This window comes from Clarias gariepinus, chromosome 4 (genome assembly GCF_024256425.1).
Source record: "Clarias gariepinus isolate MV-2021 ecotype Netherlands chromosome 4, CGAR_prim_01v2, whole genome shotgun sequence".
Lineage (NCBI taxonomy): Eukaryota > Metazoa > Chordata > Actinopteri > Siluriformes > Clariidae > Clarias > Clarias gariepinus.
Window position 1 is genome coordinate 26,933,345 of NC_071103.1, and position 12,709 is coordinate 26,946,053.

Consider the following 12,709-nt stretch of genomic DNA (forward strand, 5'->3'; position numbering starts at 1 on the left):
GCACTCTGGACTCTTCCTCCTCTACAGTTAACTCATGATTACTGAACTTAAAGCTTCTTACTTAAATAGCGAGCACCATGCGTCAGATTCATGTAGTTGCTTATTTGTGAGCAACTACATGAATCTGGGAGTGCAGTGTGGACATCGATGTAATCAAGTGTTTTTGTTTCCTTTATATCTAAAATCAATCAGGCTATGGTTTAACAAATACACAAAATCCTGAATTTTATTTCAGGCACAAACACCCATTCCCTTGTACACATACCCTTGTGTGTGTTAAAAATCTCGGTTCATGAGTTCCCACAGATGCTTTTGTCTTTTCTGTAGCTTTGAGCTGGTAAGATTTGATAAATGGAGGTGAATGGCTTGGGTCTAGCTTTGTCATCCATTAGCAGTAGCTTCATTAGTGATCAGTAGCACTAAAATCTGAATATATGAGCCTTTTCCAGCTGTGTAATCTCTTTAACATCTGGCCCAGTGCACTCACCGGGCTGCTCATTGGTTTCTCAAGCATTTCTGGTATTTATATCCAGAGAAGGTCCAAACCTGTATCGCATATCTCATCACTGCTCATCTGCTCGACACATTGGTCTAATCCTTTCATCTTAGACATAGTTGTAGGTTAGGAAGGTATAAAGTGCCTCTCTAAGAATCACTGATGCTGGATAAATGCATCGAGGCACAAAATCATTCAGAATAAACATGTTATCTTTTTTTCTTTCTCTCTGCCTTTTTAAGGAGTCGTACACCTACAAGGACCCCATCACAGAGTTTGTGGAATGCCTGTATGTGAACTTTGATTTTGACGGCGCTCAGAAGAAACTCCGAGAGTGCGAGTCGGTAAGTTTCAAATGCACCATCTTATTTAGTAGCTTGTTTACAAGGTCACTTTTCCAAAGCTGTCATGCTCCTAGGAGATTCTGCAACGCTATAATGTCGCGAGATCTTTTACAGCCTCGGTGGTGCTTAAAACAGATTCTGTTTCCAAAAAGTCTCACAGCCTCTTAACCAGTTGAGTACATGCAGCTTGACTTTTCTGACCACAGAAAGCCTGCAACTTTTCAATTTACTTCCATGACGCCTCGGCTTTAACCTTATGACGAGTCGTAATGAAACCACACACAGCCCAGAGCTGCGGCTGGTCAGTGGAGTCCTGTGAACTTTCCCAAGCTGCGGTGAGAGTCATTACTGATGCTGTATCATGAGCAATGCTGGCCCGCAGATGGTCTTTTCTTTAGCTGGGGTCCTGAAAGGGCTCTGAAAGTGCTCTCTCTCTCTCTCTCTCTCTCTCTCTCTCTCTCTCTCTCTCTCTCTCTCTCTCTCTTTTGTGGCCCACTGTTCTAAAAGAGAGTAGGGGGAAGAGAGAGAGAGGATGCCTGACGGAAAGCCTCTGACTCACCGTCTCTTAACTTTACGATGCCCAGTAATCGTCCATCAATGGCATGGGTAACAAAAAGGCACTTTTGCTGTGTTGAGGTCGACCCATGCGCTGAAAGGAGCCTGCTGTGGTTCAGACGTTTATATTTTCGCTCGGGTTTATAATGGGCCAGCGTGGTGATCTCCTCCACATTAGATTTCGTCCCCTGATTTGCTGCGTCATACACATCTGTGTTTACGGTCAAAGGGGCGTCTTTTAGTGGCAGCAAAACAATTGTAAGGAAAAACCTGATAGCAATGTATAGTGTACAAATAAAAAATCCAAAAACAAATACAACAGAATATCATGTGACATTTTACTCACAGGCACCTTCACACTTTCCAGGGAAGTTTGCTTACATTATATTTTCCCCTCATATTTTGGTTTATCATCGTGTTCATGGAACAGTCTGTAAGTAATAGCTCTTGGCTGCATTTGTTTGGGGTCATGAGCCAGCCTGGCACGTTCACAGTGCTGCACTGACCCTGGAAAACATTACTTTTAAACCTAAATTTGTTTAGTAATGTGCTACATTAAAACTCTGTGGCCAAAATCCTAAATAGGATCACATTCATATATGTCCTTGGAGAATGTTGCTATGACTAAGTCCAGAAACGTTCATGGAAACTCTCGGGTGAAGTAAAGACAACAGCTTTGCAGGCCCGAGGATTCATTTTACTAGACTAGTTAATTTGATCAAGTGCTCATTCTGATTCGTGTTCAAACATTCCTGAAACAACACTGATTATGCTGCCTGCTCACTGCATAATCAATGGCTCTGTTCAATGTTTTTCAACAGTTTTTCAATCTTAGGATCTAGTTAATGCCTTAGGCATATTTAATCAGAGTCATGACTTGTTGCACGTTCGCGCAGCGGCCGGCCTGAACTCTTCACTGTAGGAAAAGTGAGCAAAGCTGGTCCGGGGAAGTGCACTAGCCAGAGGGCTGTGTTACTCCGAAATCAGGCAGGTGTGCTAATTATGGCTATTCTCAGAAGACTTGTCCTGTTAGCATGCAGAGCATAATAGAGATTTCCCTAATGGTTTGATCATTGGACGTGCATGGACATAAAAGGCTTGACTGTGGGTGATTTTAGTCTCATTTTCATCCCCGCTTCTTGACGATAAACGCTTGGAATGAAAAACATCTGGCGTGATTGCATGGGCTTCCTCACAGAAGTAAATGTTTATAAATCATGTCACTGGTTTAGTGAGGGTCTCATTTCTTCATTAAGTTGGGCTATTCGTTTTTATTTATGTATGAAAAAGCCCTTCAGTTTTCCTTGGTTGACTTTTAACAGATGAGGTGCTAGATGCCATGGCAGTTTTCAGAGTTTATTTCAAGCTCAGTAGTACGGCAATCCTGACTCGTCAGCGTGTTTTCTTCTTTGACTGTTAACTGATGGGGTGTTTGATGTTGGGGTGGATTTAAATCGTTATATTTTAAGCTCATTAATACACAAGCTTTGAATAGCCAATTCTTCAAAACAAATCGGCTGAGGGGGGGAAGAAGAACTATATCAAATACCCCCGATTCTTCTTGTACTAATTACTGCTAACAGACTGTGGTTTGGGACTGACCACCTAGAACATAGATTTATAGTTTTTGTTCTCCAAGTTGACTAGTAACACCAGTAGACTGTTCAGTGAACGTGTACGTTTTTTTTTTTTCTTTCTTCTTCTTCTTCTTCTTCTTCCCTCCTCCGCTTAACCTACTTGATCCGGGTCATCAGCTCATTATAAAACTTCTCATGAGCTTGATCGGTGTTGGAGAGAACTCGATGCTGTTCTACAGTATTAAAGCCTGACGTTAAGGACCCCAGCTCTATAAGTCAAAGCAAATTTCCCTCTAGGGCGAGTCTAAAGGACATTTTATGCCTTTAAAAAAATCACTTTGAGGGTCTTTCCTGAAAAACAGATGACAGTAATTATGGCACTTAAGCCATCTGGGGTTCTTTCAGGTTAAGATAAGCATTGATGACAGTAAAACACGCGCCGGCTCATATGGCCATGTAGTTGGGACTTCTTCAGTCAGAACAGCAGAGATAGCAGAGAGCGGAGCCTAAGCAAACAGAACTGGAGGACGAGGACTGTACATGAACCATGCGGCGACAGCAGGAGCTCTTGCATGCCTTTACCGCTGTGGAATGCACGGCACTGAACTGTCAGCGATGCGTCAAAAAATCATATCACGGTTACAAATGGTATACAAGTACTGATGGAAGCAGCAACGAGACCAAAAGAGACTGCTTTAGTGTAGTTTAATGTAACATTTGCATTGTCGTCATGGTTCACACTCTTCTCTGAAGGTCCATGCATGAGTCTTTATCAGAAAAGAGGACACTAAAGCTAATGCATAGAAGCAGGCGGCATACTGTCAGCATACGTGTGCTGATCGGAGTCTGGCTAGTGCGTCTCTCTGGAACGTGGTCACATAGCAGAGGGTCCGTGTGAACGCAGTGGCAGTGTAAATTGGTTCCACCATGAAGCTTGCTGGACCCTGCGGCAGCGGCCGATATGTGCAGTGATAAGTTAAAGCCGCTGTGGCTGATTGGGTGGCTGGCTTTGTTCCTGTTCTGTTTCATGTGGAGACTCTGTGGAATTCCAAGATTTGTGGTTGATTTGGCGTGGTGAGAATGGCCCTAAATCGTTCTTTTATTTCTTTTCCTTTTTTTTTTTAAAACTCCACATGCAAATGGGACTTTCTTCCTTCATAGCAACTGCCAAAGCAAACTTTCTGAGTGAACTTCAGCATAGATGTGTTAAACTGAACCACAGGGGTCTACTTCTATCCGGATACACTCGCATTAATTCTTTATATTTGACTCTCCTTCATTAGCAGTAATTTTCATTAATATCTACACTGCTGTGTACCTGTTGGGCAATGTAAGGGGGCAAAAAAATGCAAAAGCCCAAATTTGATTTTTGTAGTGAGTTACTGTTCTGTTTCTATAAGATGTGCCCTGCTCTTTGTCTGCGTTTATCTTTAAGTGTTTACTTGCACAATCTCTAACTTTGAGGTCAGGTAAAGCTTTCCATCTTTTCTGAACTCCCGCCTTCTGCGTTAGAGTTGGTTACAAGAATTCGGTCTCATTTATGACTTGGTTAGATGTGAAATTGTGAGCAGTCAATGTACCTTCCTTAGCCAAAGATGAACGTCTGAAGTAAAGAATGGAGGGAGAGTTTTTGTTCTCAAAGAGTTTACTAATCAGTAATGGAATTAAAATTACCCTCCCAGAAACTCAAAAAATGTAATGTTACCTCACTTGGGGAGAGAAACGATTAGATAAAGTGATTGAGTTATCAGGTTTACACAACCACTCTTGTTCCAATTGCACCAGATCGGCTTAGACTGTTCTGACTGAGGTGGTTATTTATTATTCCGATTGGATTATTACTTCAGTTATTACTGCAGTATTAGGGTTCATGTAAACATGCCTATAGGTGACGTGTAAAGTTGCTTTATTCTCTCACTTCTGTAGCAGTTTAACCATTTTCCTAATTTGATTGATTTATCCCCCAAAGGTGTTGGTGAATGATTTCTTCCTGGTGGCGTGCCTCGAGGATTTCATTGAAAATGCTCGCTTGTTCATCTTTGAGACCTTCTGCCGAATTCACCAGTGCATCAGCATAAGGTAAGACTCTTAATCTGGCTAGAGTCACCAGCTCATCAATAAATATCTGCTTTCCTGAAGGTGCATTAAGACCAGAACTAGTCTATAAATATATAGACACATCAGCCATTTTTAATTCTTTTTTTTTTTTTTTTTTAAATACCACCCCCTGGAATTTTTCCAGATTTTCTCCGAAATTCAGTTGTACTCATTTCCTACTAGTCATTAGGCCATCAAGGTTACATCTATGAATAAGGGAGGGTGAAGGCTATGTCGCCAGCCAACTGAATCATTTCAAACTGCTTCGCCACACCTCGTCAGGAGCAGCCTAAAACACGCTGAGGATAGAGCTATCCACTACTTCAGTTCCCTTGACTTCCACGATTGACTTGAGCCGCGATTTGATATGAGAACACCAGAGTGCCTCCCATCCCTTCCCCCTGAGAGAGCACAGCCAATCGGGAGCTTGTTACCGCTGTGCCAGTCAGGGGACACATGTCAATTTTTTTTTTATATCTACTGGTTTTACCTCTCCCAACCTCAGAAGCACTTAAAAGTCCAGGCAATGTAGTCCGGTTTCTGTGAACCTGTGTCCACTGTAGCCTCAGAGACCATACTTGGTATTTTGCTGTACCAGCCCAGGCACTTGAATGTTAAATGTGTCGAGATCTTTTTCTTCTTAGCATGCTTGTTAGAGTTACCATAGTCATGGTGGATTGGACCAGTCTGGCTGTTTTCCTTAGGCTGGTCTCATTAACAAGTCATTTGTCTCTGGAGAACAGCCTCTCATTTAGTTTTGTTTTGTTTTGTTTGCATCATATTGTGTAAAGTCCAGAGACAAATCCCAGAATCAACATTTTCTAAAATTCTCAAACAGAGAGCATTTAACAAGCTCATCATTAAAGTCGCCAAGATCCCATTTATCCTGTTCTGTTGTTACAGTAACTGAAGCTCTTGATCTCATTCTGTATAGTTTTATTCATTGCACTGCTGCAGCTTATTGAGCTGATGGGACAAGGGCATAAAAGAGCAGGTAAAGTGACCTAGTCTATAGAAGTTAGTCTGCTTCACCATAGACGTTGAAAGGAAAATATCAGGTCTCTAAATGTGTCCACAATGTGCAACTGCCTGCTGTTTATTCTCAGACCTCCTGCTCCCGTCAGAACCCTTTTTATTAGCCAGTATGCTGGTGGAGGTATGACCAAGAGACTGGCTGCTAGCACGTAGGCCACACATGCACGCAGAACCAGACAACACACACAACTCATCTGTAAGGGTTTGCATAATATCCTCCAGAGGCCTGGTGCTGCTTCCGGACCACTCCTGATACCAAAAGTTCAGCAGTTTAGTCTCTTGTCTTTCAGTACATTCTCTCTGTTTTTTTTTCCCCCCTCTCTTTTTATCTTCTTGAATTCTCTTTAAATAAATTTACAGCCTGGAACTCGGTCCTGAATAGTGCTTGGTTTTAGTCATGGTTCTCGCTGAGTCATGTTTTGTAGACAGCTCACAGGCCTATCCTACATTTGGTTGAGTGTGGCAGGTGTTTTATTGCCACTTTACTCTATTTACTCTGCTTTATTGCTCTTTTTTATGGTATATACACAGCATTGTAGGTTTCCAGTGGAGACATGCAATGGTTTTGGATGCCCATGTTTTTCCATTGGTGGAAAAGAAGCAGTTGGAACGAGAGGGAGGTTTGGGCGGTTGTCATTGGTTTCTCTCCGCCTGGTTCTTATTAGTGCTTCAGTGACAGAATACAGAGCAGGGAAGCAGCTCTACATGCTGGACTGTTTAACAAGCAATTCATAACTAGTAGTCTACGAGCATCTGTCCAGTTTTGCTCTCTTTTTTTTTCTTTTCTTTTTTTTGTCTCTTTTTGTATGTAACGGCAGAAATCACTTGACTTTTTCATTGGCTTTGGCTAACAGTCTGTAAATATCGAAAGAGATTTTACCAGGTCAGCTATAGCGCGTACACGTATAGTGACTCAGTTGTAGGTGTTTAGTCTCCCATACGAAAGGCCCAGGTTTGATTCCCAAACAATGCCAAAACCACAGCCACTGGATGCAGTGCTGGATGGTCTGCTGTGGAGACCCCTTGCCAAGAGCAGCTATAGCTCAGACACACACACAGCTCATAAAAAGTAAGCAACAGAATTAAACAGGTAAATTAAAGCGTGTTCATAATTATAATCGGGTTGACTATCATAGCGTCCTGTATTATATTATCTCACAAATCCAAAGACCTTGTTAGCAACTGCTTGGGACACCTTGATTCCTCCCTCTGATAATTCTGTAAACTCAAGCAAGGTTTGTAGTCAAGGTTGAAGCATGGAATCTGATCAGTCCTTGTCCAAACCTCGAGTTGTCAATAGTCTGGGATTGATTCATAGTCCTGGCTCTTTTTAGCAGCTTTGTTCCAGGAGGATCTGTTTACTTGTTAAAGACCGCAAAGGTTAACGGTAAAGCTCTACTAGAAGTGGAAAGTAGAACCATGATTTACTGTGATCATGCGTGTTCTTTTAGGATCAAAACAGTATGGCTTGGAAGCCGCCGTGGGTTTTAGTGTCTATTGAATGAGATTTGTCGAGAAGCTGAGATTTTCTATTTTTGATTTACGATGTGTGTCCTTAGCACATTATCCAGAAGCCTTTTTCAACAGAGCATGGATTCGTATGAATCTGAGGCTTGTATTATAATGAAGACATTTTTATAGCTGCTGAACATAATAAAACATTTTGCTCGTTTTCACCCTCAGCATTGGCTGAAAGCAGAACGTGTTTAAGAATAGAGGAGTAACTTTATGCAGAAAGGCTCAACGGACGTGTGATGCCACGCTTTATTATTAAGATTGATAATCACAGCCATATACCCCATTTGTTTAGACTTGTGAAATCACCAGTGTTACCTTGTACCCATGGATTTTTTTTTCTTCGCTTTTTGTTTCTCATTTTGTACTTGGTTATCTGATAAGATTATATTACTCAGGGGAATATGAACAGTACTTCATGTTAAATGTACCGGTTATGCGAACTGGATACAAATATTGTTGCATCATCTCTATAAACTTGTCAGCACATGCTTTTCAAGCACCCTTAATTGAAAAGCCCAGCATTTCAATGCGGCCCACGAGTCATTTGGGGTTTTTTCAACAAAAAAAAAAAATCTGAATCAATTCCACAGCATGATCAATTCCACACATATCTCTCGAATGGCCTGGAATCTATTAATGCCTTCATATAGAAGTGTTTATCAATGCATTTGTTAGGTTGAGCCACGTTAAAAAGAAGGCACTTGCATGAAGTTTATCATTCTTCCCGGACCAAGTCTGTTCTCTGCTTAATGCCTGACCTCTCGGCTAAGTGTGAGACTCCCGGGGGGGGGGGGGGGGGAAGGGTCACCTCGGTTCCACCAGCCCACAATTGGAATTGGATAAATCAGGGCTTAGGAGCCAGAGTGGGGAAGGGGGTCAAAATGAAAATGATCCTTACAGCCGCCCCCTTCCATTGCACCCCCCCCCCCCCCCCCCTCTCGAGGATCTGGGTTAGAGCTGCGTAAAATGAGACTACGGCAGGAGAGGGCAGTCAGACTCCAGCAGCTATGTCTGCTACTTGGCACTAAAGGTTTATAAATCCGTTTTGCTTTCTGTTTGTGTGTTCCTGGTTTTCAGTCCCAGCCTACCTTCTATCCCATCTGTTTTGGCGATTCACACTGAAATATGTTTATAATAAGTTCAAGCAGAACCTTGTCTAATAAAGCTGTTTTTTGGTGCGTTCCGCTGGTTCAAATTAGATCAGTGCGTGCTGGATCTCTCCGTGGCTAAACGCAGGGCCTGACCTGGATCTCCGCGCATTCTCTTGCTTTCAGAAGACACGCATTGGTGTTTATTTTGATCCAATCTCTTTCTCTGACTTTGCTGATCAAATGGCTAGGGACATGTTTGCTTCCTTTTCCCGTAATCAGGCATCTCTGAAATGAATTGGAGGTATTTTTAAGGAATCCTTTGAAGCGTACTATTCCGCGTCTGAGAAGGACCAGAGTTTAGATCAGCTTTTTTTTTTTTGACAAAGTTACAGCAAGCTTCATGAACAAAGGTTCGGTCTGGTTTTCTGCACTTTTTGGTATGCGGCTGGTATTTGGGTTGTAATGTGCTATGCCATGATTTTCGGAGCCTGGCTTTCAGCTCTGGATTTGACAACTCCTCCTCTTTTCAGTGTCAGTAGGGTCTCGGCTTAATTTTGGTCATGTGTTAACCATCACTACCAGGGCCCTTGTGATTATGACAGCTGACACTTTTGCTGGTGGTTAAGTCCTAAATAATGAGCTCTATGAACAACCTGCTTTGTCGTATGCCATTTTGTTTTGGTTGGAGCAGGAGTGAATTATGTCAGTTGCCAGGCTCAGCCCAGGCTGCATAAAAACACTGTTTTATAGAAGGAATGTGGATTTAATCTGTCCCTGCAGTTTGGATTGTAGATGAGTGATCCATGATTTTACCTCCTGCAGCTTCAGAAGCGTTTTGCTTGCACCGCTGTGTGAAACATCATCTTTCTTAAGAAACTTTGTTTGTACAGTCAGTATTGCAGCACTACTTTATAGTAACGCACCAAAAGAAAGGAAATTAGAGAAACCTTAACAACCCCCATCCCCCCAAGGTTTTTCTATTTTGTTAAAAAAAAAAATTGTCTTCGCCCTACTCTAGTCGTAGCCAATTCCCACACCTACACACCGTAGGAAACTACTTGGAATATGGCGCTATTTCTCTTGCATGAGCTCACAGACGCCTCTGATTGGCTTGAGCCGCGATTGATGTGAGAACGCTAGAGTGCGTCACCCTTCCTTCACTCCGAGAGAGCTCAGCTCAATCAGCTTTCTCAAGGGTCCCTGGTTGCAGGAGACTCCAGCATCACTTGGGAGCATGTTTCAGGGGTGAACCCTCTGAAGGACAACGTAAGGGGTATATTGAAGGTTTAAATAAAAGTGATTGAGTTGGCTGTGGCAACTTATTGCATAAATAACATCTTCGAGAGCAAGCCTAGGAGTTCACTCATTGGCCTATTTATTATGTACACTGATCAGGTAGTTCATAGTGGATGTATGCAACATAATACTGCTAACTGCAGTTTAATACATCTCATCTCCAGCACAATCTCATATCATGAGGTGAGAAATTTTGTGAGCAAAAGGATATTGACTTCAAGTGGGAAAAGATGTGTTAAATCTTTCTCTTTTTTTTCTTTTCTCTCCCTCCTTATCTGGATGAGGGCCTCATCCTGGCCTCCAAGCTTCGGAACTGAACCCTGGCTTACGTTCCTTCGCTTAGGGACAGTTTGACTCTGACATGCCAGAGGAGTGAGTTAGGGGCCAGTAGAGGATCTCAAAGATGGTCCGATGATTCAAGGGCCGGCGTATCGGCCCATCTCTAATGAACTTGCTCTCGAGACTCACTTCATCTCTTCTCTACTTTTGGAAGGGCATTTTCATTTGTCTGTCACCATTACCTCGCCCTCACTCCATCTCCTCTCAGTGATGTAATTGTATTCCTTTTTATGGGCTTCTTAGTATTGGCGTGAATCATCATTATTGCCTTGCTTACATAATGAAAGGCATTTGTCACTCTACAAGGCTGATCCAAATGCTTAATTTTGACACGACTCTCTTTTCTCCAGTGTGCATATCATAGCAGGTCATCTATATTTCTTTTATTTGCATTTACTCATTTGCTTGGGTACACATATGAGAAACATAAAGTTAATACAAAGCACATAATAGTCTCTGTTTCTGTGCAGCATGCTGGCAGACAAGCTGAACATGACTCCCGAGGAGGCAGAACGATGGATTGTTAACCTCATTCGTAATGCTAGACTGGATGCTAAAATTGACTCCAAACTGGTAAGAGGCTCTCTGTTCATATTTATTTACTCTGCATCAAATTCCCTCGAGTGTTTTTATGACTGCTCTGTTTATTTTTTCTCCCCATTGTCCCCCCCTCCCCCCCCAGACACCTGTAGTACCTGTTTGTCAGAACATTTCCTATGTTTCATTTAAAAAAAAAAAAATTGTATAGTAAGTTACTAAAGTACAATCAACCAATCATTACATTGTACAATTGGCTGAATGAAAGGTTCCACCTCAGACATACTCCTCCACCTTAGCTGGAAAGCTATACTATTACAGCCTTTCTGAATGTCATAACAAACCCACCATGGGACGGGCCCTCTGTAATCTCCTTAAATCACACAGCCTTAGACTGGTATGGCCTAGAATTACCCCCCCCCCTTAATGTTTGGTGAGACGGTGGGTAGTAATGGTAGTGTGTATTTGGGAACCAGAAACAGATTGATGTTTAGATGTGTGAATTTATTTATTTATTATTATTTTGTCAGGGTCATGTGGTGATGGGGAACAACGCTGTGTCTCCGTATCAGCAAGTGATTGAGAAGACCAAGAGCTTGTCGTTCCGTAGCCAGATGCTGGCCATGAACATCGAAAAGAAGCTGAGCCACAGCAACAGGAATGAGGTCAGAGCTCCTCTCATTCTCATTCTCTCCCACGCACACACGCGCTCTGTCCGACTTTTATCTGGTCTCATCTCGCGCTTTTTAACTCAAGCCCTGTAGTTTACACACGCAAATGATCTTGTCCAGAGAACAGAGCCTGAAGAATGTTGAACAGCCATCAACCTTGAGCAATCGTTACACGGTATAAACCAGTAAGAGCAAGTTTAACAGAGCGAGTGCTTTCATCATGCCATTCTTCTTCAAAGCACTAATAACAAGGTAGATGGCAGCGCAGCCGTAAAGAAAAGGGCCCGAGTCCAGTGACTCAGCTCTCTACAGAGTAAATAACACACACTCTCACACACCAAGCTCTCTGTGAACTTCGAGCTGAAGCTCTCTGCACTTAGGAGTCACCACAGATGTTTTGCTTGGGGTCCAGGCAGTCACTGTTTGATCTTTGTGTGTGTGTGTGTGTGTGTGTCAAGTGGCCTGCTTAGACGCTAAAAGAATTCACCTTACATTCTCTGCGGCTTTGATTCACAGAGATTACAATTGAGCTTACATTTTAAAAAATTGGGCGAAGAAATAATAGTTTTAAATCTTCGCTAAATGGACACATTAATACACATCGTCAAGGGCCAAGGGATATGAAGTAACCCCTCTTAGCACAAAAGGACATTTTTCAGAGGTGGAAATGCTGCCAAATACAACATCCAGGGCTTTGAACAACAAAGTTGTCGTACTCACAAGATGATGTCAAGCACTCAGAGAGAGAGATTTGTCGTACAGCTGGGTGAAATATCTATCTATCTTTATCCATCTGTATAGATATGTATATATATAGATATGTAGAATTATGGACAGATAATCAGATATTCATAAAATGATTTTTGATTTATTATTTTATTCAATATAAAAGACTCTTTATTATTAATCCAAGTAAAAGCAGGTGGTTTTATTTATGTATTTATTTATTTATTTATTATTATTTTTAATGCATTCGAAAAAATATGAACGATTATTGTTGAGGTTTGTGTCATCATGTTTTAGAAACCCTAAGCATTGTGCATTGTGAAATATCAGGGTGGCCAGATGGTCTGGATCCATGCTGAGAAAAAAAATAAAAAAGATTTAAGATTTTTTATACTTCTCGTTCCACAACTACACTTTGCACATTCTG

The 12,709-nt window shown here is 41.9% G+C and overlaps 1 protein-coding gene across 1 annotated transcript in view; it reads left to right on the plus strand.

Annotated features, from left to right (window-relative positions):
• The window catches only part of eif3ea (eukaryotic translation initiation factor 3, subunit E, a), a 37,129-nt gene that overhangs the window by 23,182 nt on the left and 1,238 nt on the right, over positions 1–12,709 (plus strand). The window contains exons 9-12 of the mRNA XM_053494688.1: positions 739–840; positions 4,942–5,051; positions 10,819–10,921; positions 11,416–11,550. Of these exons, the coding sequence (XP_053350663.1) occupies positions 739–840; positions 4,942–5,051; positions 10,819–10,921; positions 11,416–11,550 (450 nt within the window). The remainder of the gene's footprint in view (positions 1–738; positions 841–4,941; positions 5,052–10,818; positions 10,922–11,415; positions 11,551–12,709) is intronic.